General features: G+C 52.5%; 1 protein-coding gene across 1 annotated transcript in view; it reads right to left on the reverse strand.

The window, feature by feature from the left end:
• AGBL1 (AGBL carboxypeptidase 1) overlaps nucleotides 1-24972 on the reverse strand; it is a 119622-nt gene extending 94650 nt beyond the window's left edge. The window contains 13 exon segments of the mRNA XM_049783946.1: nucleotides 45-134; nucleotides 622-921; nucleotides 1010-1152; nucleotides 1834-1950; nucleotides 4714-4784; nucleotides 5500-5665; nucleotides 6619-6827; nucleotides 9476-9513; nucleotides 21583-21676; nucleotides 22695-22826; nucleotides 23105-23251; nucleotides 23989-24052; nucleotides 24961-24972. Coding sequence (XP_049639903.1) covers nucleotides 45-134; nucleotides 622-921; nucleotides 1010-1152; nucleotides 1834-1950; nucleotides 4714-4784; nucleotides 5500-5665; nucleotides 6619-6827; nucleotides 9476-9513; nucleotides 21583-21676; nucleotides 22695-22826; nucleotides 23105-23251; nucleotides 23989-24052; nucleotides 24961-24972 — 1583 coding nt within the window.
• Between the last annotated feature and the right edge of the window lie 205 nt (nucleotides 24973-25177).

The raw sequence follows: 25177 nt of genomic DNA on the forward strand, positions 1-25177 counted from the left end.
ACTCTCATGCCACCCAGAGTCCCCCAGAAGCTCGAGTCACCCACCGAGGCACATCATCATCAAGGCTGAACACCACATGGTTGAGGATGTCCTGAGGCTGCATCAGTCTCCAAATGTCCTCCAGGATCTTCCCTCTGCAAGAGCCAAACGCCGTAAACACACACAGCCCAGCCACACCAGATTTCCTGCCTCGCCCCTGCTCCGTGAACAGGCTGGCCAGGATTGATTCTGAGCACAGAGCCAGAAGTAAATACCTGAGCATCGCTGGGTGTGGCCCAAAAGCCAAAACTGAAACTAAATTAAATAAAAATTAAAAGAAAAAACAACCTTCACGGGATCCAGGCTTGTTCCCAGGAATTTTCCTGTGTGAAGTCCAAGTTTGGGGGGAATGAGACTCCTTTCCCCCAAAACTGGAGGTCTGCAGTGAGCAAGGACAGAGGTCTGGCCTGAGGACAGAGCCTCAGCCTGCCTTGTGCTCATGGCTGGTTTTGAGAACTCTCAGGCCCAAGTGCAGGCAACAGGGTCAGAGGCAGCGACATGTGCCCAGGTAACGGACCGGTCAGTGCCTAGAGAAAAGGTACCCAAGAGGAGAAGGACAGTCCCAGGCTGGGTCCCACTTACCTCTGGACGCCATGTTTGCGCTTCAGCAGGGACTGGGCTGAAGGCGGCGGCTGATGGCCCCAGAGGTCGGGAAAGGCCAAGTTCTGAAAGTTGGCCACAGGCCGCGTGCTCCTGGACTTGGCCACATAGAGTCGGGGGTCATGGAAGGAAATCTGTCCAGAGTGAGATTCTAGAAGCTTCTCCAGCATGTCAGCAGCAACTCTAGCCCCATGAAGATGGCATCCCCGTCCACGCATCCCCATCAATGACCTCAGCCTGCCAGTTGGGGGTCTCGTTTTGGGAAGAATGTGGAGCCGGTCCCTCCTCCAGTGGTGCATTATGGCTTGGGTTCATGGAGGATCTTCTCCTGGAGCCAGAGGCATGGTGCCTTCCCCAACTTCCCAGTGCTCAGGAGGAGGCCCGCACCCTGCCTCCTCCTTCTACCCTCAAGGAGTTGAGGTCCTCATTCAAGCCCCAACGCTCCAGGGTTGCATCGGCTGGGGATGGGTGCGAGTGTAAGTTCTGATGGGCCCCATGCTGGGACTCCAGCTCCTTTGGAGAAAGCAGAGAAGTTCGTCATTGTGGTCCCTTCTAGGTAAACAGGACAGCACAGCTTATGGGGGATAAGACTGAGTCTGCCTGATACTTCCGACAACCACAAGTCAACAAAGGTGCTCCCCAAAATAAATGGGAGCCAGAGTGATAGTTACCAACACTCTGCACAAGGCCATCCCAGATTTGATCCATGCATCCTATAGGGTCCCCTGAGCCTGCCAGGAATGACTCCTGAAAACTTCTGGGTGTGGACCAAAAAACAAAACAAAATAAAAATGCTGCCCCAGGACGTGGGAGCCTCACAGGGAGAAAGAGTCTCAGTTTGCTCCAGTAACAAGCAGACCCAGGAAACCCGTCTGTGGTTCCCTCTCTGATAGGGACATGAAAAAACGCCAAAGATGTTCTCTCACAGGGGACAGACACTTGGTACCCCCAGGAAAGGACTGTCCCATCCTGAGTTCCTTGGGGTCCTGTCCAACAACAGGACCTGCATGCACCCCACTGGTCTCCCAGCCCGTTCTTCCATCTGCCCCTCCGAGCTGCAACATCAGGGAAGCAGATTTAGATGTGGGGCTATGACTTCTGTCTGCAGATGTTCGTTTGTCCCCATGCCCAGCCACCACTTCACCACCTCAAATTCAGCAAGGCCCCTTAGCATGAAACTTGCATCCACCCTACCCGGAAGCAGCTTGTGAGCTCAGGACATAGGCCTGCATACTGCTCTAGATCCTCCTTCGGCCGGTCCAGGACTGGCACCGAGCTCAGCTTGCTCAGGTCCGTTTCCAGATCATCATCCTGGGAGGGGACAGACAGAAGTGAGGAACGACTCGTACAAGGGCGAGTGACACAGAAGGCACAGCCTAAGCCGGGAAGGGCGCTTGCCTTGCACATGGCCAACCCAGGTTCAATCTCTGGCATCCCATAGGCTCCCCCAAGCACCACCAGAAGTGATTTATGAGTGCAGAACCAGGAGTAAGCCCTGAACAATGCCTGGTTTGGCCCCCAAACTCAAAGAGAGAGAGAGAAAGAAAGAAAGAAAGAAAGAAAGAAAGAAAAAGAAAGAAAGAAAGAAAGAAAGAAAGAAAGAAAAGAAAGAAAGAAAGAAGAAAGAAAGAAAGAAAGAAAGAAAGAAAGAAAAAAAAAAAAAAAAGAAAGAGAGAGAGAGAGAGAAAGAGAGAAAGAGAGAAAGAGAGAAAAGAGAAAGAAAGAAAGAAAGAAAGAAAGAAAGAAAAGGAAGGAAGGAAGGAGGGAGGGAGGGAGGGAGGGAGGAGGGAGAGAGAGAGAGAAGAGAAAGAAAGAAAGAAAAGAAAGAAAGAAAGAAAGAAAGAAAGAAAGAAAGAAAGAAAGAAAGAAAGAAAGAAAGAAAGAAAGAAAGAAAGAAAGAAAGAAAGAAAGAAAGAAAGAAAGAAAGAAAGAAGGGAGGGAGGGAGGGAGGGAGGGAGGGAGGGAGGGAGGAGGAGGAGGAGGAAGAAGAAGAAGAAGGAAGGAAGGAAGGAAGGAAGGAACGAAGGAACGAAGGAACGAAGGAACGAAGGAACGAAGGAACGAAGGAACGAAGGAAGGAAAAGGAAGGTAGGTGAGGGAGAGTTCTCAACCCATTACCCCTCCTTATGCATCAGTTTCTCCAAGTCTAACAAATGTGTCCCTGAGGGACCTACTGCCAATGTCTCTCATTGCCATGATGGCAGTTTCTCTCCTTGACAGCCCTCAAAGCCCAGAGATCTCCACGCTCCAAGTTCAGCCCCTGCCAGAACAAAGTCAACCAGCTTTGCTGGCAGCGACTCCAGAACTGAGAAGGCTCAGGGTCTGTCTGTCTCCCAGCCTCATGTCTGCAGCAGAGGCTGCCCTGTTTCCCAGGGGACACCCAGTTTGCTGGAGCCACCACAAAAGTCCAGATACTCCCACTCCATCCTTGCTGGGCTTCTCGACAAGTCACCAGCATGCGGTTGTGAAGAGCAGGGAGGGAGCCCCCATATGCTGAAGGCACTGGTGTGGGGCTGATCCAGCATCATCCTAAACACCTAAACAGGCGATAAGGCTCCGTTACCCAAGGGGGAGCAGGGGCACTGATGGACGGATGGCTGATCGGCCTGTGTTATTCAAATCATTCCGCAGCCGCCAAGAACCAATTTGCTACTGATGGCTTCCGAAATGATTCTATTTATCAGCAGAGCCCGAGAACGCCGTAGGGTCAGGAGCAGCGCCCAGTCGAGCAAGAGGAGGGGAGGAGGGAGCAGAGGGACTCCTCTGCTCTGCCAGGTTAGGCTGCCGGCAAGGTGTGTGACGGTCGTGATGGAGACAGCGAGTCTCTGTCCAGACAGCTGAGAAAGGAGGAGAGGAGGGAAGGAGGGAGAGAGGTATGGGGTGGGGTGGGGGAATCTGGCTGGACAGAGCTGAGTGGTCGGACAGGGAGGTGGGGAACAGACTGAGATGGAAACAGACAAGCAGACATACATACAGAGCGAGAGCGAGAGAGAGAGAGAGAGAGAGAGAGAGAGAGAGAGAGAGAGAGAGAGAGAGAGAGAGCTGGCATGGGCAGGACTGAATGATCAATGAATGCATCGATCAGCAGATACAACCACGACAGATAACACAGGCGAATAAAGAACATGAGACGCCTCAGCAGATAGGTCAGTGATGAAGAAAGAGGGACAGGGAACAAGGACAGGGAAAGGGACAGGAGATAGGGGCGGGGCGCGGCCGGACGCATAGATCAGAGATCAGAGCAAATACAAAGCCAGCAAGTGTGGACTTGCACCTAGGAAGCCCACAAAGGCACCAATTGCCTCTGGGTTTCTCTGCACGGCACCAGGGTGAGGTCAGTGGAAAGAGCCGGTTCACCCTTGGTGGAAGGACACATGGGCCAGGTGCCTCGAGAGATGGGGCCACATCCCCTGGAACTCAGGACTTATCAGGAGTCCAGACATCGGGATCCAGACAGAAGGGAATTTTGGTCCCTAGGAACATAAAAGCAGGCAGCGGGAAACCAGCCAGGAGGGACAAGTGGAGGGAGGGACAAGTGGCATCTAGGGGATGGAGGCCTGGGATGTCAGTAAACTCTACCACACACACACACACACACACACACACACACACACACACACACACAAAATAATGCCCCCAAGTCTCTCCAGTGCAGGGTTCAGACCCCAACTTCACTATATCCATCCCCCTGTGTTGAAATCCAGCAGGACATCTGTGGTCGAACCCACATGGGTACCCTGGGAGTTGTCTGGGATGGAGGCTAGGTGGCATCCAATGCCCAGGCACAGAGACAGAAGGACTCAGAACAGACAGAGACCCGATAGGAGACAGGCCAGCAGAGAAAGGGGAGATGCCTTCGGGAGCCTGCCTGAGTACCCCCCCAGCTGCTGAGCTAGTGATTGGGGTCAGCAGCTGACCCCTGGGTTTCAGGGAACCATGGCTCTGAGTTCTGGGGGGCAACCATGGATGAATGAAGTTGGCAGCCACCGGCCCTCTGCCTGCATCTGGGCACAGCAGACAACTGGGCTGGGAGGCAGTTTCCAGAATGGGCCCATGCAAGGAGGCGGGACTTACTTCCTCCTTCGCATCCTCAGGGTCCAGCTCTCTGTCCAGCTCATCTTCATCATCATCATCCTCGAGATCTTCTGTGGGGAGGGTAGAAAGGGCACATGGTTGGGTTTCCCATGCATGGTACCGGGGTCATGCTGCACCCACCAAGGGCTTCATGTGGCTCAGACCCTGGAACAAGGGGCATGGGTTTCCTCACCCAACTTTGAGGCGTTGGGTCTCCCCTGGAACTGGATCCAACTGAGCTTAATCCAAGGTCCAGAAGCACCTTGGTAATACCCACCTGGGGTAGAAGGTGAAACCAACACTAGAATCTTCCAAGATTTTTGACTTTTTTGGTTTGGTTTTGAAGCCACACCCAGAGATTCTCAGGACTGGCTCCTGGCACTGAGCTCAGAGACCACTCCTGGCAGGTTCAGGGTGCTGGGGTCAAACCTGGGTCAATGGTAAGCAAGGCCACCGTTGTTCTCTCTGTGCCTAGCCTGTTCTCTTGGGGACAGGAAAACCCTGCTTTCCAGGATCCTAATGGGCTTGGCCATTCCCACTTGGCCCAGAACCACTTGGTATCCATCAGCCCTTACCTTGGTGGCCTCCCCAAGGGACAGGAAGGGATTATATTCCCAGCTTGCTCGAATGACCCCCCCCTTTGTCTTTTGTGGAAAATGAAGGGCAACAGAAACAGAGAGTTTTCCCTGTTCATAGGTCTCAGAGATTGACATATAGACAGATGATGGACAGGATCACACATACACTCCCATCTGGACAGGTGCCTGAACCCCAACTCTCCTTTACCTTCACAGGGGTGGTGGGTGGATTCAGGGGAGTCACATCCAGGCACTGGGAAGGAGTAGGCACTGCTAGGCATGAGCAGGGGCAGGGGGGCCCTGGGGTGGCACTGCCGGAGCACTTGGAGCCCTTCGGCCACCAGGGCCTCAACACGACTCTCAGCCAAGCAGGTCTGCAGAGGGAGAGACAGACAGATGTGTCTGGGCTGGGACCTGCCCATGACTCACAGGGCCCTGTCTGCCTAAAGATCATCTACTCTCAGCTCATCCCGGGGAAGTTTCTGGAATCCCAGAGGGTTCTCTGAGTCCTGAATTGATGTATCAAGTTCCCAGCTCCACCGTGACTGGGGAGAATTAGGTGAGAAATGAATGAGTGCCATGAGTGGGATCCATGCATGCACCCTGTATCCACACCAGCACCTTGGATGGGAAGTATCTGAGCCCCCAAAGAAGTTGGGAAATGGGTGTCAGAGGGGCCCGAGTGATAGTACAGCAGGGAGGGCATTTGCCTTGCATGCAGTCTACTCAGGTTCGGTCCCCAGCATCCCATAGGGTCTCCCCAAGCCTGCCAGGAGTGATTTCTGAGCACCATGGGTGTAGTCCCAAAACAACAAATAAACAATCAGGCATCAGGAACAAGCATGCTATGTCTAGAGTCCCCACATGGATGGGAGCTGAACCAAGATTGTTTTGAGGGTGAAAGCTATGGAAACCTAGACATGGGGTGCAGGAGGAAAAGCCCCCAGGGGTCTTCCCTGGAGATGGTGGGCCCAGCTCCTCCATTTGCCCTTCATGGTCTGAGGGGCCCTACTCAAGCTTCACGCCTGCCCCCACTTTCCCTCCCACACCACAAGTGTTTCTGGCCAGCTTCTATTTAAGCTGCTTCCTCTGCCCCTCCAAGTTCCCCTCAGCTTGGCCACATCATCTCCCCTAGATGGTCTGAAGGGGAGGATAAACTGAGACTGGAGGGAGCCCCATATTCCCCAGTACTGAGCGGGGATTTGAACTACGTCTCTCTGCTTTAGGGTTCCCCCGTGATCCCCTGTCTCCGCACACATGGACCCCCCCAGCTGCTCACCACCCCTGTGTGTGCAGTATGGGAGGAGCAAGGGGGTCTGAGGGGTACCTTCGTGGTGCTGTAGAGCATCTCCAGACCCTGAGCAGCCAGAATGGCCTCCCGACCTGAGCGGAGAGCAGCCACACGCCGCAGGCACCGCAGAAGTGCCCGGCGGATGGGCACAAAAGCATCAGTGTGGTCATGGCGGTACCAGTCCTGGTGGAGACGGAGCAGGGCAGCCACATAGCCCCGAGTCACCACTCTGCGGCCATTGGACCCTGCAACAGGACAGGACACAGATCAGAGACCCGCACACCTTCTAAAGGGGAGCTCAGAGGACAGATAGACAGACAGATCCAGAAGTGCCCCCATGAGGCTGCCTGGAAAACTGGCAGGTCTGAGCCCCGTGAGCAGAGCTGGTGCCCAGTACAAAAGGTTCTGGTGAAGAAAGCACAGACCAGGAGAATGGGCACAGGTAGCACCATAATATTCCACATGACCCAGAGGGAACCAGCTCTCTGGTCCCCAGGGGCCCTGAAGACTAAAGAATGGGGCCCCAAAAGGATGGGCCATTGGCCCTTCTCAGAACATGATCTTTTGAGGGTCCAGTTAGCCTCTGTATAACTGGGCTGCTGTCCACCCAACCACAGCAGGGGATTTCACTGCCCCCCAGATCCTTGCAGCACTCCAGGGTGAGGAAGTGTTTCCTAATTTGGAAAATGCTAACCTAGGATCTACAGGCAGAGAAGCCTGGGTCCAGGGCTTTGGAGGGGCTGGACAGGCTTTGGGGGGCTGGGGCCTGGAATTTGAAGGTCTGGGCAGGGCTTAGCTGGGGTCCAGGCAGGGCTTTAGGGGTCCGGGTGCAGCTCTGAGAGTTTGTTTTCTGAAGGCAAGAGATGCCCCTGACTATACCCCAATGTCCTTCCCATGTCTTTCCTCCTCCTCCTCCTCTACCTCCTCTTAAATCTCCTCCTTCTCCTCCTCCTCCTCCTTTTTCTCTTCCCATTCTGGGGGGGGGAGGGGGGCTGGGGGAAATCATTAATTGTCTCAGAGAAAAATCCCTGATTCATCTCCCGGCTCTTATCCTTGATTTCCTGTTAATCCTCAGCAAACACCTCTGTATCCTGGGCCCTGTGCAGCCTCCCGGCTCAGTGCTCCTGGGGAAGGAGTGTCAGGGAGGGTCTGACCCAGAGAGGCAGGGAGGAGAGGAGGAGAGGGACCCCCTCATGCTGTGTTTCTAGAAAGTTCTGCAGGAAAAAGGCCATTCCGGGGACTGGCAGAGGGCAAGAAGACCACACCTGACTCTGAGAGGATCTGAGGGTCCGAGGTCCCCATTAGTGGCAGGCCATTGTCTATCATTCCCTCAGCTGACCCCAGAGGGGGTGGGGTGTACCCAAGGGTGGTGGTGGGGGCAACTCTCCTGACCCCTTCCTGGTGACCTGGTAGGAAGGACATTTGGCCATATGGTCTCAGGGTCACTTGGCCACTCAACATGACCCAGAAAAGAAACAAGAAGGGATGGGCTTAGCTGGGGGGACAGAGGGTGGTACTGGATGAGGTCAGGATCTGGGGAGCAGCCAGCCCCACCCTGGGAGGGCCCAGGAGGATGGAAGAGGCTGCCTGGGGTACCAGTGTCACAAGCCACTGACTGGATGGAGGTTCCTTGCCATCCCCACCCCATCCCTGCGACCCTACCTCCCTGCCCAGAGGGGCAGATCCAGCTAAATTCCTCCAAGACAGCCCATGCTGAACCGCCAATACGGCCAACCCCGAAGAAAACAGCCTTCTGGACAACAAATCACTCAGGGAGGAAACAGGGGAGCGGAGGGGCAGGCAAGGCTGGGGGAACATCGCCACCACATGGCTTCCAGGGGCACTGCAGTGGGATATGGGGGGAATGAAACTGGGGCCAGATTGCAGGTGGACAGAGATTGTAGGGAGCAGTGGGAGGAGGAGATTCAAGGTAGCCGGTGAGCAAAGGGGACAAGGGTGAGACCTGGGCAGAACAGGGAGGTTGGGGGAGGGAGCGACAGGGACTGTGGGGGCTGCGTGTGTCTGATTCACTCAGTGTGTGGGGTGCAGAGATTCATGTCTCTGCGCAGAAAGAGCCGGAAAGGCCACGTGTTCCCTAGAGGTGAGTTTATTATGCATGTATTAAATATCTGGACCCTCGGCTAACCTGGGGGATGGGAGACAATAGGGGTTCCCTGTACAGTGGTGGGGTTGTGTGGGATCTTTCTTTTTGGGGGGGTTGGGTTACACCTGGCAGCACTCAGGGGTTACTCCTGGCTCCACACTCAGAAATCGCTCCTGGCAGGCTCGGGAGACCATATGGAACGCCAGGATTCGAACCACCGTCCTTCTGCTTGCAAGGCAAATGCCTTACCTCCATGCTATCTCTCCGGCCCCAGTGTGGGATCTTTCTTGCCCACTGAGGTTCCCGTGTGAGTCTGTGCTCAGGGCCCTGAGCTGCTCAGACAATTCAGAGCAAAGTCAGGACTTTGTAGGCTGCTCGGAGGATTGAGAAAAAAGCCCAGTGCCTGGCCCAGGACAGGTGCTGATTCCAGCATCTATCCTCTCCGCTCACCCCCACCAATCTCCTAGAGCTCTTCTGCCATGCCTCCCGCAGCCGCCCAGAGTGGGAATTGGACGGTGGTATAGATACCATCTGCATAGCTGTCCCCTAGCTCCTGTGCAAGGACGCATGTGTGAGCCCGGCTGGAAAGGTCAAAGAAGGCCCCCAGCCACAAACAATATTCCTGCTCCAAAGCACAGCCCAGTGTGATTGGGTTCGTGGGGGCCCAGGCCAGCACCAGTCGTGATTCTAGCAACTGAAACCCCCCAGATTTATACATCTGGAGCGGGGCCCCACCATGAGCCCCACTGCACCTAGAACAGCCCCCACTGAAACCATGGGGACACTTACTGGATCTCAACAGCTCTGCCAGTAGGTCTGCAGCTGTCCTGTAGGAGGGCAAGGAAAGAACCATGTCAGTTTGATGCAACCACAGGTCCCATGGGCACTTGCTGATGCCCAGGACTGCCCCCACATAGCCCTATCATTCATAGGGGGCAGGGACCCCAGGGCCTGCCGCAGAGTAAATGCACTATCATCCCCTTTAAGAATCACCCTGTGCCCCCCTGAAATCAGCCTTCTGGGAACATACCCCAGGCTGCCTCTGCAGAACATTTCAGAAGGGGAAGCAGTTCCATGGGGAGGAGGCAGCCTGCACCCCTGGGCCTTACCAGGGCTCACAGACTGCAGAACAGGCACAGAACATGGTTCTGCCAACCAGAGGAGCAGCACAGCTGATACACCCTGCAGGAAGATGCCAGCAGGACCAGAACAAAAGCACAGTGGGGATGGCGCTCGCCTTAAACACTGCAGGCCTAGATTCAATCCCTGGTACCCCACTGGGTCCCTGAAGCACAACCAGGAAGGATTCCTGAGTGTAGAGGCAGGAGTAAGCCCTGAGTGTTGGAAGGAAGGAAGGAAGGAAGGAAGGAAGGAAGGAAGGAAGGAAGGAAGGAAGGAAGGAAGGAAGGAAGGAAGGAAGGAAGGAAGGAAGGAAGGAAGGAAGGAAGGAAGGAAGGAAGGAAGGAAGGAAGGAAGGAAGGAAGACAGCATGGGAACACACATGTCTCCTATGGCACCTCTACCTAAGACATGAAGTATTTGGTCCTTTCCTGTCTGGGATCACACTGGGGCCTGGGCAACCTGGTCTTGCTGGGACCAGTCTCCTTCCCCTTCCCTCCAAGCTGGGGACCCAGGTTCCATCCCACCCTCTGCCTGTCATTGCCAAGGTCACTGCCAAGGTGAAATGGTTAGCGCCGCACAAAGTGCCATCTTCCAGAGCTCAGGCCAAGAGCACTCAGCTTTCCAGAAAGTTCCCTCAAGCCACCTCCCCTGTAAGCCAAAAAGCACAGAGCACGGAGCTGTCTTCTGGTTTGGGGGGCACCGAGCGTGATTCTGTCATCTTCTCAGGCAAACAGTGAGCAGATCCGAGACCTCACACCCCATCAGTATTGTTGCTGGGGCCCAGACACACCAGCCTGACAAATGGGAGAATCCTGGGAGGAAGACAGCAGCGAGGGAAGGAGTAGCTGACAGATGAGGAGCGAAGAGAAGCCCTTGAGACCCTCATTAGGAAGCAGCACAGGCTGAGCTAGAGCAGACGGTTTCTGGTCTGCCCTTGGACGCACTCCAGGACGACACCAAATGGTGGGTTGCGAGAAGGGGCAGGAGAAACCCCTGAGCTACGGGGGGGCCAATGCCCCAGCTCTGGCTCTGTCCAGACTGGCCTGGGAGCAGTGCACCCCTCTCTCTCCCCGCTTCGGCGCTCACATTCCCCCCTCGACGGATGGGTCAGCCAGAGGCCTTGCCTTCCCCAGTAAGCAGGACCCAGACTACGTGGCCTCAACAGTGTGGAGGTGCATGAAAGGATGTGTCAGAATGTTCCAAAGGCCCCTCTGGAATCTGTTAAGGGTAAAGTGTTAAGAGTCCCGGGCCCCTTGGGGCCAGAGCAATAGCAATATCAACCCAGGTTCAGTATCCTCAACATACTATAGGATTCCCTGACCACTGCCAGGACCTCTGAGCACAAAGCCAGGAGTAACCCCTGAAAATTTAAATGCATACTAAGAAGTATTTTGAGGGGGTTGGGCCACACCCAGAAGTGCTCAGGGGTTACTCCTGGCTCTGTGCTCTGAAATCACTCCTGGCAGGCTCAGGGGCCCATATGGGATGCCAGGAATCGAACCCAGGTCCATCCTGGGTTGACCACGTACAAGGCAAACACCCTACCACTGTGCTATCTCTCTGGCCCCAAGAACTATTTTTTGTTTGGGGGACACACAAGACGTGTTCAGGGCTGACTCCTGATACAGAAATCACTCCTGGCTCTGCACTCAGGGATCACTCCCGGTGTTGATGCTTGGGAGACCTTTTAGAGTGCCGGAGATCGAATCTGGGTCACCGTGCTCCCTATTGAACTAGCACTGTGGCCCCTATTTGGGATTTTATCATGCCAGCTTCCATAGAGGTAGAGAAGAAAAAATGAGAGGAAAAGCTGGCAAGGGCTAAACAAAAGGGGGGAGGAAGAGGGAGGGAGAGGGGGCTATTGATCATGTTAGACACACCATCTTATAATCTATATCTGTATTTTTCAACTAATAATGCCTTTCATCATTCTCTCCTCACATAAAAATGCTTTAGTGGCTGCGCGGTCTCTGACGTTGCGCCTTTCCCAACAGCGCCTTTATCAACATGCTCTGGCTTCCTTTTCATTTCTGGCCTTTTGCTATTAGAGACGAAGATGCCTTGGGTACCAGGAAGTGTCGCATCAGTAGAGACAGGGTGTCCGGTGGGGGGTGGGGCAGAGCCATGGACGTAGAGATGCAGAGATCTTGTAGCTCCAACATCCAATTCATGCATGGGCTAGTCATTCCACAGCACCCATGTCGTACGTGGTTGGGTTTGTGGCCCATGCAGTGCAAAGTAGGACCTTCCTGTGATGTGGAATGGGACCCCTTTTCACTAATCAGTCCAATGAATTCGCATTGGGACACTGGATAGTGATGGACACTCATCTGTCTACTCATCTGACCACTCACTTGATCCTTGATCACAATCACTGTCTCCTCATCTTCCAGAGCAACCTGCTTAAGGCAGTACATGCCTGAAACTGGGAGGAGTGTCCATAGGACCAGGAACACAATCAGGCCCTGGGAGCTTCAGGCTCTGCCGGAATCTTTGTCCCCACAAACCCAGGAGGCTCCTGGCCTCTTCTTACTCTCAGGAATTTCTCGCATCTCTTCTTAAACTCGGGCCTTGATCTTTCTTTTCTCTTGCAGGCATATCAACAGCAGCTTTGTTTTCTTTTTTTCACTTTTTAATTTTCTTTTTTTTTCTTTTTTTCACTTTTTAATTTTCTTTCTTTCTTTCTCTTTCCTTCCTTCCTTCCTTCCTTCCTTCCTTCTTTCTTTCTTTCTTTCTATCTTTCTTTCTTTCTTTCTTTCTTTCATTTTAATGCTGACTGAGAACTTCTTGACATGTAAAAGCTCCATGTAGTCCAGCTATGTGGCTTTGCTGCTGTGGCACCCATGTGCCCTGAAAAGATGGCCCGGTCAGTTGAAGGTTAAGAAGGTTTTTTTGTTGTTGTTGTTGTTGTTGTTGTTGTTTTGCTTTTTGGGCCACACCCGGCGGTGCTCAGGGGTTACTCCTAGCTGGCAGGCATGGGGGACCATATGGGATACTGGGATTCGAACCAACCACTTTTGGCCCTGGATCAGCTGTTTGCAAGGCAAACGCCGCTGTGCTATCTCTCCAGGCCCTTAGATCTGTAATCTTAAAAAAAAAAAAAAAAAAACTCCCAGCACACACAGAGAATCCTCATAGTCACAGTTGTGCATCAGTCACATCCCGTCCCCCAAGCTCACCCATCTTGCAATTTCAACATTTTGCATATCCAGTCATGGTCCCCTAATTTCCAACCCCCAAAATGACACTATAAAGGACCTTTCTGCCTCTGCTTTTCTGTATTCTAGCTCTTTAGAGCACAGACATAAGCAGAATCATAAGCACAGATCATAAGCAGGATATTTTGGAGATTTGCTTGTTTGTTTGTTTTGGCTTTTAGTTTTTTGAGCCACACCAATCGGCACTAAGGGATTACTCCTGGTTCTGCGAGCAGGAGTCAATCCTGGCAGGCTTGGGGGACCCTGTGGAATGCCAAGGATTGAACCCTGATCAGCTATGTGCAAGGCAAATGCCCTCCCCCCTGTGCTATGACTTTGGCCCCTCAAAGTTTCTCTGACTTATTTCACTTAATATAGACTCTGCATTTACACCCATATTGTCTTACACAAATTTTTCCATTGTAAGGCTAAATAATATTCCACAGTATCTACGCATACAGATGTAGATAGGCCACATTTTTGTTTGGGGGAGGCATGGTTAATAGTCAACGATGCTTGGGAATTCTTCCTGGTGGCTTTGAGGAACCAGAGCAAATTCTCCAGAGACTCGTGTAGCTTCTTTCTAACTATCAGAAGCTTCACTAGCAGGTTGGTACTATCATGACCCACTCAGAGGCTCTGGCTACTACCCCAGTTGGCCCTGCTCAGCAGTTCTCTTTGCCCAGGTATTGGTGGGTAGGTGTGAGAATATAGGAGCATTTAGAAGACAAGGGGAGCCCTGAGAGAATGTCCAGGCAGAGGATGGAGCAGAGGCCAGGAGGGCTGGGCCAGGCTTGGCTCCGGCCCCAAGAGTGTCAAATCTGAGTGGCTCCAGCTTCACAGAGGGGAAGAAAGCACTTTACTCCTTCTCCACATCCTAGCTCTGTCTTCTTCTTCTGAGCTCGGCCTGGGCCATGCACCACCCTACTTGGCTAAGTGCTGGGAGTTCCTTTGACCAGCCTTGCTCTGCTCCAAGCCAGCTTTGATTTAATCTGGCTTCTTTTGGTCACTTCTCATCAGCTTGGTGGTTTCCTGGAAGTCAAGATTCAAGCTCGAATTTTCTTCTTTATTTCCTTTTGGGTGACCCTTCCCCCACTCCCCCTTCTCTCTTGCTCACTCTATTATCTTAGTAACTTAAATTTGAGTTCTCAAGTCCCTTGAGTTGTTGAGTCTCTTGACACCAAAGCTTTCTGATCCTGAAATCCTTGGGATTTTTATCCACGAGCACGAACAGCTTTTGTCAAGTGTCTTGAGGGTCCGGCCGACCTTCTCACCCACTCAATCTGGTTTCTTTCTTGTTTTTTTTTTTTAAATGTCCTGTGAGGCCCCATGATTTGCAGTATTGCTGATGATGAGGTTTCTTGCAAACAGCGTGAAAGGTTTCTATATGGGTCTCAAGTATCAGTGATTTTAAAACACTTGGAAGCAGGACCTCTCCAGAAAGAAATAAATTTTAAAAAGGAAAAGAGGTAGTTTTCAGAACAATTTGAATCTGTAAAGCCAAAATTGTGTCCTGGTCAGCTACATTTTAAATAGCTCTCCTCTCTCTTTCTCTCTCTTTCTCTCTCTCTCTCTTTCTCTCTCTCCTCTTTTTCCCTTCTCTCTCTCTTCTCTCTCTCCTTTCTCCATTATTTCTCCTCTCTCCTCTTTCTCTCCACTTTCTCTCCTCTCTCTCTCCTCTCTCTCCCCTCTCCTTCACACACACACACACACACACACACACACACACACACACACACACACACACACATACACGTCTCCATGTTCTACGACAACCTAAAGAAATTCAAGGCTGCTAGGTCGCTCTTGCATGGCCCCAGTCATACTCCTCCGAACTTCCCTGCAGCCTTGGAGAAAGGGCGTCAACATTGGCCTGAAAGTTTACCCCCTCTGCAACACCCCCAATTCCCCCACCTCCATCATCCTCTGGCTGCTTCCTCCTCTGCACATGGGCTATTCTTTCAGAGACAAAAATTCTGAGTCTCAAAAAAAAAAAAAAATTCTGAGTCTCTTGTCTTGTCTGTCCAGTCACAAGCACCAGAGGATCACATTGATGGTTGTTTTAAGGGACACGTGTGTTTGTCCACTATGACATGGTACAATTAACTTATTGTGTGTATAGATATCTTTGATATATTGACATATTAGGATATGTCACTCTATGCCACTGTGTACTCCAAATATAAATTAATTATAGATATTAATATTTAATTGCATAATTATTTGACTCAGTTATTGCATACCAAAATTGTAGTCATTAGTACTATTATTATCACATAATTAGTTTACTATAATTATAGAATTAATAATCCTATTTTTCTATAACCCTATTACATGGGCATTGGCTTTGTGTACGTTAAGCTAGCAAATCTGTCCCAAGACGCACTTGTATTCAGTTTCTCGTGTGTGTGTGTGTGTGTGTGTGTGTGTGTGTGTGTGTGTGTGTGTTTGGTACACACCATGCAGTCAGTACTCAGGACTAACACCAAGCTCTGCATTCAGGAATTACTCCTGGTGGCACTCTGGGGCCCTATGGGGTGGCAGGGATCGAACCTGGGTCTGCTGTGCGTGAGGCAAACATTCTCCTGCTCTCTCTTCCCTACTTTCTTGTTTCCCCTTCGTGTTTCATTCGCGAAAACTTCCTATTCTGAGTCAATAATCCTTTCTCCTGCACATGGTTGTCTTCCTTCATGCAACATGTCTGCTGGTCACACAGTGACTTTCCTCTCTCCAGCTGCCATCCCAGGCTGTGTCAAAGAATCTTTTTCCCAGCCTCGACCCCCTCTAGACTCTCAGTAGAGCGGAGCTCAGAGGCTCTCTGTCCTGACGATTCTGTCTGGAAATAGCAGTCCCCATCCCTGTACCCCATCCCCATGTCCTATATCTGGGAGGCAGGATCTGAGCCCTGTTCCCTCTGGACAAGGTGGTCTCGGCCATGCCCTTCCAGCTCCCAGTCTGTTCCACCCACCTGCATATTTGCCCAATCGAGGACCTTCTCACCATGTCTGCAGTATTCATCACCCAAGCCGCTATGAACCCCGCACTGCAGGGTTCTTACATCTGGGGTGCCTACTCACCACCTGCCTCTTCTCTCTCCATTTTCCCTTCCAGGCAGAGACCCCACTTTTTCCAATCTTGACATAAGCACAATCTTCCCCTGTGGCCACAAAGATGCTGATTTGGGGAGCACAGCTTTTCCCTAGCCAGGGTTTTATGCTGAGCTCTGACCGAGGGCAAATCTCATGCGGCTTCTGTTTACAGCATCAACAGCTTGACATTAGGATGGACACATGTATCAGGATTACTCTGCGCCTAACACAACTCACCCATTATCATGGCTCCCTGACGATAAATATTGTTGGAGCTGATGCTGCCAGGCAGGAATTTCTATCATTGATTCTCAAGTTCTGTTTTGTTTTGTTTTGTTTTTTTCTGGACAGGTTTTGTCAACCTGCGATAGATGCCCGGGTTCAGGGTGCATCATTTTCACAACATGCCGAGTCACCCCCATTTCTGCATAAAAACGTTTCCTCCATTCACATTTCCTTGCAGCATGCACAGAAGCTGCCATCCAACCAGATAGACCCTTGCCAGACACAAATGGCCATGTTTTCCATGAGCGCCAGTCACTCTGGCCACAGAACTCGGGTCTTCAGTCGAAACCACATTTTTGGGACAAGAGAGATAGCACAGCATTAAGGAATTTGCCTTGCGTGCAGCCGACCTAGGATGGACCCGGTTGGATTCCTGCATCCCATATGGTTCCCTGAGCTTGCCAGGAGTGATTTCTGAGCACAGAGCTAGGAGCAACCCCCCTGAGCATCACTGGGTGCATTGCCAAAAACAATAAATTAATAAATAAATAAACCTTAAAAAAAAGAAATCAAGTTTCTCTGATTATGGGCACATGTGTCTTTGGATTGGTCCTCATATTGCCTTCTAATTAGATGTCTCTCAAATGGTTCCTTTGATTTTCCCTTGTTAAAAAGATAGTTTCTCGGACCCGGAGAGTTAGCACAGCGGTGTTTGCCTTGCAAGCAGCCGATCCAGGACCTAAGGTGGTTGGTTTCGAAATCCCGGTGTCCCATATGGTCCCCTGTGCCTGCCAGGAGCTATTTCTGAGCACACAGCCAGGAGTAACCCCTGAGCACCGCTGGGTATGGCCCTAAAACCAAAAATAAAAAAAAAATGCTTTTCCACCACCATCCTCATCTGGCTCTTTTCCCTTCCCTAGGAAGTGGGCTTTGTTTTTTCCAAGTAAAGGCTACTCAGTAGGCCTGGAGCAAAAGCTGCCATCTTGGCTCATAATTCCACGTGGTGGAGCAACTGGCTTGTGGGTGAACAGCTTGCGGTGTGTGAGTCTCTGGTCTGCTAGACCTTTCCCAGGATTATTTCCTGCATTGGAGTTGCAGCTGGGACCTGTGTCTCTTGTCCTATCCGGGCTTGAGGCATGGGGAGCCCTCTCTCTCCTCTCTCTCTCCCTCCATCTCTCATCTCTCTCTCTCTCTCTCTCCTCTCTCTGGGGATTGTGGAACTCACAACCCACCATTTTCATAGGCACATGGCACGTTTACATGAGTACTAACAGTTTTTTCTGAATTATCTATTTTCTTTGTGAACACTGGCCAGCAAAACGCTAGATCCAGATCAAAGTGGGTGCGTCCCTGCCCTTCCCCTCTGCAAGCACCCCAGCCCTGCTGAGCCCAGGAGCGTGTATGTATATAAGTGTATTTATATGTGTATGCGTGTGTGTGTGTGTGTGTGTGTGTGTGTGTTTGTCTGTGGTCTCCGTGCTGTTCTCCCCTCTGATCCCACAATCATGCAGCTCAGGCAGCTCCAGGCTTTGACCCAAGCTCTGCGAGCTCTGCTGCCTTTATTTCCGGTGCTGATTTCCCTGTATCTCCTAAGAGATTATTCCTCACCAAAGCCCCCAATATCCATGGTGGCAGCTTCTTCCATCACCCTCAGCTGCATCGGAGCTTCTCCCATATCCCACGGGGGCTTGGATACACCCCTTAAAGAACACTTCCTCTTGAAGCCATAACAAATGGCCAGAGACACTCAAAAACAGATCCACTGATGTATGTTCCTCAGAGAATGCTCCCCAGGCCAAAACCCAGGAACTTCCATGGGAATCCTCTGGTGCCCTTTGCAAGAAATTGGTCTCACTGTGCTAACTCAGGGTTCTAGTTGTTTCCCCTCAGCTTTGCGAATGGGAATGATCAAGTGACCCCCAAAATCAATATGAAGTCATGGCCACAAAGGGGGGACATGAGGTGCTAAGTTGCCATCGCCGCCTTACTGTGCTCTGTCCTTCAGTCACCATCACCCACCGTCACTAGAGGGAGCATCTTTCTCAGGAGCACTACATCACACCTAAGTCCATACTCCACTCCTGCCAGTCCCCCCCCCACCCTCAGGGCTCTACATCAGGTACCCCTAGACAGCAGGAGCAACCTCAGGCTCCTCCATCAGGATCTCGGCCCAGATATTAGTTAGGGACCCCCGAGATCTCAGTGTGGGGGAGCTGAGATTTAGGACCTTGCTTGCCTCTGCCAAACGCCGGACACCTTTCTAGGAAATCTCTCCAGGTGGAGCCTAGAATAGACCGCCAGGTGCTCAGGGTGAGTCAGAAAGGGCTCCGTTGGAAAAAGGCTGGGAACCACAGCACAGTGGGGAAGGCACTTGCCTTGCACGTTGCCAATCTAGGCTAGATCCCTGGCATCCCATAGGTCCCCCTGAGACTGCTGCAGGAGTAATTTCTGAACACAGAGCCAGGAGTAACAGAGAGCCACCGGATGTAGCCCCCCAAAAATAGAACCAAAACAGAAATATCACCCCTGGTTAGAGAAGTTCTCACATCTCTGCGGGCAAGCCAGGCACAGTCCCCATAGTCTCATCGGCCCCACAGCAGCATCAGCAGCCAGGGGGTGCTTCTACATTCTCAGCGTCACCACCCCCCAGAAGCCCTAGTGCCAGATCTAGAGGGCCCAAGGGTTTCTGTAGGTCTGGGCCCAGCACTTCAAGGCAAAGACTTCGGGGACCAAGCCAGGGCTTGACCTTGTGGGACGCTCCGGCAGCAGTTCCTGTGACCTGCCCAGGTCCAGCTCTGGACATGCTTAGGGCTCCCCAGGGAGATGAAAGCCGTGAAGGCCACAGGGCCCCTCGCCAAGCCTGAGAGTCGGAACCTTCATCCTGCTGCGGGCAGCGGGCAGCAGGCACCACGTCCTGCCAACCAGTGCCGCGTCTGTTCCTATTTCAGGGGCGGGCACAGACTCTTGAACCACACCCCCAGAGCACAGAGGGCCATCGTGGCCAGTCTTGGCTCTCCTGGCATGGTGAAGGGCAGGAGCTATTTCCAGGCCTATAAGTGAGCGTCTGAGTCACACACACACACAGAGCACGCATGACCCAGGGACCTGTGGATTGTGCTGGGGTGTCTGCACTTGGACCAGAACCCCAGATCACACAGAACAGGGCTGAGAGAGTTCAAAGGGGTGCATGCAGGGCCTAGAGATGCTGGATGTAGAATCAAAGCTCCAGGTCACTGTGGCCCTAGGAACCTGGATCTGGCGGCTTTCTCAGCTCCCGGGGACAGGGGCAGCACTGGAAAACACGACTAGCCCAGATGTATGTGAAGGAGAGAGATGGCGGATCAGCACTAAGTGACGGTAGATGTTGGAGCATAAGTGCCCTTCGTGAGAGGAGGAAGAGGAAGAAGAGGGGGAGGAGGAGGAGAGAACACTTGCTAATCAGGCACCCGGGGAGGCAGAAAGGGGCACCAAAACGTCTCGAACATGAAAGTTCACAAGCAAAATACAGAGCACAGAGCATGGAGCAAGGAGTGGGCTGGGGTCAGTAATGGCCGAGTCAGAAGCAAGTCTGGGCCCAGCAACCCTGGGCCTGGCCCTGTGTGCCCCACTCCCGGGAAGGCCACCCCAGGGCCAGCTGGACTCAGGCCGAGAGGCAGCTGCTTCTCTAATTTTAGGGCACACCCAGGGTCCAGCAGCTTTGGGCTCCAAGGGAGACAGCTCTAGGCACCCAGAATAACTCACTGGGGTCTGTTTGGGGCCAAGGTCCAGAGGGTCCTTCTGTCGCCCATAGGCTGCCCAGTTCTGAGCAGGGGCTGGAGTCCTTAGGGAAGTGAGCCTGGCCAGGACTCCCCAACGCTCACCACCAGGGGAGTCTTGGTGAGCAGTCCCTGCTGCCTGATGCTGAGGGAGCATAAACAACCCTCAGGGGATGGTATCGGTCTAAGCCCAGCCCTGTGGCAAACGGAGGTGACAACTGTCCACACGCCATTGTCCAAGGTCTGCACAATGCAGGAGGTGGGACTCCTGGGAGACATGTTGCCTGGAGCTGAGTCTCGGAGCCAGGGTCCAGAGTGCTGGGTCAGGACAGCACGGTACCAGACTCTGACCTCATGTCCCAGCACACACACCCCTGACCACCGGGTTCTTCCCACAGCCCCCAGACATAGATGTATAAAAGCAAATTTGGGTTCAACTTCCAGAAAATAAAGAAAGTTACATTTGCTGGTGGTGGGCCCTGAATCTGGGCCTTTTCACACAGACCCTTGGGACCAGAGACTTCACCATGCGAGGCCCAGACTGGACAAGAGGGAGCAGAGACTCTTTATGTGACCATGATGAGGGCCAGGGGCCAACCTGGGTTCATCAGCTGAGGGATGTCAGAAAGAAACAATAAGCCCCTGGCCCTGGGAGCCAGAGTGATAGCACAGCGGGGATTGCTTGCCTTGCATGTGGCCAACCTGGGCCGACCCCCAGCATCCCTGAGGGTACCCAAGCACCTCCACGTAGAACCCCTGAGCACTGCTCAGTGTGGCCAAAGTAATAAAATAATATAAAGCACATGACTGAGTCTCCCCAACCCTCCTGGGTTTATTTTTATGATGAGCTGAAATATCATCATTGTATTATTTTGTCATCATCATCATTACGTTATTATTACTATCATAATCATATTGTTGTTGTTGTTGATATTATTATCCGTATTATCCGAGAGCATCTGTGCTTCTCCCTCCAATCGCTAGGGCCAAGTTCAGGAACTCAGAATGAAGAGCATGGCGGCTAAGGACCCTAGAAAACCAGAGCAGCACCCACATATCTACACCAGAGCTGGGACCTACCTGGTTGGCGGGGAAATGCCCTTCACCCCGCCACCCTCCTCGCCTATGCCAGGTTTCACAGCCTAAGTGACAGCCTGGCAGGGCTTGGGGTAGTCTTGGCAGGGGTGACATGTGTCTCTTGTTTCAGAGCAACTCACCCTGTATCCTGTGTCCTATTTCCAGCCACAAATGTGTCCCTGACGCCAGCCCAACCCATGAGAAACTTCCCACCCGTCCCTGCAACTTCCCACCCGTACCCACCTCCTTCGGGGGGTACCAGGAGTGAAACACCCTTAAAGGCACAGAGGGGCAGGCAGTGCCCAAAGAGATCCTGACCCTAGCACCACAGTGGTTATAGCCTCTGGCCCAACACAGAGGCCCAGACCCCTCCAGAGCAGCCACGCGGCCAGGCTGGGACTCTCTCCCTCTGGGGCTCCCATGCGCCGTACCTGATGAGCCTCGTGTGTCTGGGTGTGTAGGGCCCGACCACCTGGAACAGCAGCTCCATGGCTCCACTGATGCCAAGCATGGCGGCTGTGGACTCTAGGGATACAGGGGACAACAGTCCTGACACAATTGGGGCCCACGAAGAGCCAATCATCTCTCACCCACCAACAGCCCCGATGCCCTTCTGTAGAATGCGGCATTTATACCTCATTGTTCCCTTTTGGTATCACCATGAGTCCACATAGACACACATGTTCATGCATCCACATACATCCACATACATAAATGTGCATGGATCCATGTATGTATACAGACTCACATAACACATGCCCCTAGATTTCCATGCATACACCTGTCCATCTATAGATGCACAGTACATACCAGCTCAGGCATACAGTTTCATATACAGTTTCATGTAGCATGCATAAACAGATGCTCTTATGCATGCATGCACCTGTCCATGTGTTCTGTGCCTGAAGACACTTCAGTGCACATGGATCCACATGTGCTCACATCTGTATGAGCACACAGGCATACACAAGGCTCATGGTCTACCATGCGTGCATGTGCTTGCAGACACGCATGTGCACAGAATCAAGATCTTCTCATGCATGATCCCTTATTGTCCCAGCAATGAAGCAGTCCCACGGCCAAGTGGCCTATGACACAGGCATAACCGGTGGCCTCCCCCTGCCTGGAATAGGCCTTGACCCCATCCATCACTCTTGCAACTTTGTAAGGAAATCAGGGGAGGTGAAAACAGAGTATGGGTGGCAGGAAGTAACAGGAAGTGGAAGAAATTACAGGAAGTAACAGGAGACAGGAAGCAACAGGAAATGATAGGAAGAGACAGGAAATTGCAGAAAGTTACTAGAAGTAACAGGAAGTCGCAGAAGCAACAGGAAGGGATAAGCAATTACTGAAGTGATAGAAAACAACAGGAAATTACAGAAAATAATAAAAAGCAACCGGAAATTACAGGAAGTGACAGGAAGCAACAGAAAGTGGCAGAAGCAACTGGAAGTGACAGGCAATGACCAAAAGTATCAGGCAAAGACAGGAAGTGGCAGGCAGCAACAGGCATTCTCAGGAAGTGGGGCAGGCGCAGACTCACGACTGGTGGTGAAGGCCCGAAGTGCCCACAGGCAGTGCAGGAGGTTGTGGTCACAGGTCAGGTTCTTCCGGGCCAGACTCAGGGTCGTGTCCAGGGCATCTAGCTCCAGGGCCTTCTGACCGAACCGCTTATCTGTTGGCACACAGCAGCTCAGCCACCTGCCAAGGAACCCCCGACATTCTGGGCCCCCTGCCATCCCCCAGGACACTGCAGAGGTATGAGGGGTGTAGACAGAGAACAGAGGCCAAGACAGCAAAGCAGCCAGGAAGGCAGGATTGAAACTTCCGGCACATTCTGGAAGGCAGCCCTTGCCTCACTGTGCTCTGAGGTTTCTCCCCTGGCCTGCTGGGACCTGGGATCCACCCCGAGTGTCTGTGCAAGTGCGTATGGGTGGCGTGATGTGTGGGCACCTCGGAGGCCCATCCGGGCCAGCAGCCGCAGGAGGGGCAGGAGCACCGCGTAGTCAGGCTGGGCTGGCCGCGCCACCTTCAGCACAGTCCGTAGAAGCGCCTCACTGCCACCCTGCTCCAGGAGATATCGGATCCTGCGCTCTGAGCCTGCACCAAATGGGGTACAGGGAGACAGAGGAGGGGGAGAGATGGGGGGACAGGGGATGGGGATGAAGAATGGGGGATGGGGGACAGAGCAGCTGAGTTCCTGCACCCCAACTGTGGGGGGTGCAGGTAGTGGACAGTGGGAAGTGAATGCAGCAGCTGAAGCAGGTAAGAGTGTGTGTGTGTGTGTGTGTGTGTGTGTGTGTAAGAGAGAGTATGGGGGGTGTCTATAGAGATGCTTGCTGTGTGTGGTACCATGCATGGCCATGGGGATGTGAATGGGGCTCTTGGTGTAAATTTGTAGATGCATTAAAGGATCTGTAAGAGATGTGTATCTGTATGTACATACATGAATGACGTGTCATGTCTGTATATAAATATGTGAGGCATGCCATGTGTATATATGTGTATGGTGTGTGTGGAATGTATATATATATCAATAATGCGTGTTGTATTACTTAACTGTGTAGGACACGCCAAGCCATGGTGGATACCCCTGTGCTGTGTTTGGGGACCTGGACTCCAGTAACCCTGTGAATGGTCAGGAGCTCACATGAGTGGCTGTGGGAGACCAGACACCTCTAGGGACTGTCTACCTGGAGCAGGGAGTTCCCCACACAGGGCAGGAAGCTGCAGCCTCATGGCCCGGGCGGCAGGACCGTGACTGTCTCTGAGAAGGTAGGGTCCTGGACCCCAGAACATGCACCCGAGACCCCCTCCCAGCCCCTGTCCCGACTCACCAGCAGACAGCAGGTCCCCAAGCACCTTCAGGAGAGCCAGGATGGAGGGCCCATCCGAGCAGCCCTGTGGAGACAGGGATCAGCATTAGGGTTAGACTGAAGGTCATACTCAGGTAGCAACGTGAGAGGAAAAAGGGAAACATGTGAAGGAGCGATAACATGGCTGGGAAAGGATTTGCCTTGCACGCAGCTGACCTGGGTACAAGTCCAGCACCCTTTATGGTCCCCCAGCCTGCCAGGAGTCAACCCTGAGCATCTCCAGGTGTGGCCCCAAAACAAAAGTAAAAATGAAAATAAAAGATGAAGATGCAAAAACACGCGGCCCAGGAATGAACAAGACAAAAACAAGGCCTGGAGCCATAGCACGGCATGGAAGGTGTTTGCCAACCCAAGTTCAATCCCCAACATCCCACAGGGATCCCTGAAGACTGCTAGGAATGATTCCTGAGTGCAGAGGCAAGAGTGCCCCTAAGCACTGCTGGGTATAGTCCCCAAATAGGGAAGTAATAAATTCACATATAAGTAAAGGAAAATACTAAAAGAGGCCGGAGCGATAGGGCAGCACTGAGGGCGTTTGCCTTGTATGTGGCCAACCCGGGTTCAATCCCCCAGCATCCCGAATAGATTCCATGGATTCCATGATGGATTCCGAATAGATCCTCATGGATTCCATGAGGAGCAATCCCTGAGCCCAGAGTCAGTCCTTGAGCATTCTAGGTATGGCCCCCATTCCATAAATTCTCAGAAGAAATCACTGGATGGTCACAGGTGGGTCAGAAAGGTGCAGCCATGTGCCTGTTGCACGCACAAGAATTGGGGGACCATCATCACATTCACAGGCCTCTGTTGCCTGTTTATAAACAGGCACCTCCCTAGCAATGCCAATGCCCTGCCAGGAGATGTCTGGTCCACAGATGTGCCCTCTGGCCATGCCAGGGCCACCAGCTATGCCTACAGGGGAAGCTACCTGACTGGACCATTCATGCCGGTCAAGCACATTGTGGACTTCAGTGAAGTAGAGGAGCAGGAGAAAGTAAAGACAAGGCTGAGACCAGGCCTGTGATGCTTCCTCTGCCTCCTTCCTCGGGCCCAAGAGGCTAGAAGATTTCAGGAGGGCCAGGATCCACAGTGTGGGTTGGATTTTTGATCAACTGGACATGGGCATGGAAAGCAGCTGCCATGGGGATGG

This window comes from Suncus etruscus, chromosome 11, assembly GCF_024139225.1.
Source record: "Suncus etruscus isolate mSunEtr1 chromosome 11, mSunEtr1.pri.cur, whole genome shotgun sequence".
Lineage (NCBI taxonomy): Eukaryota > Metazoa > Chordata > Mammalia > Eulipotyphla > Soricidae > Suncus > Suncus etruscus.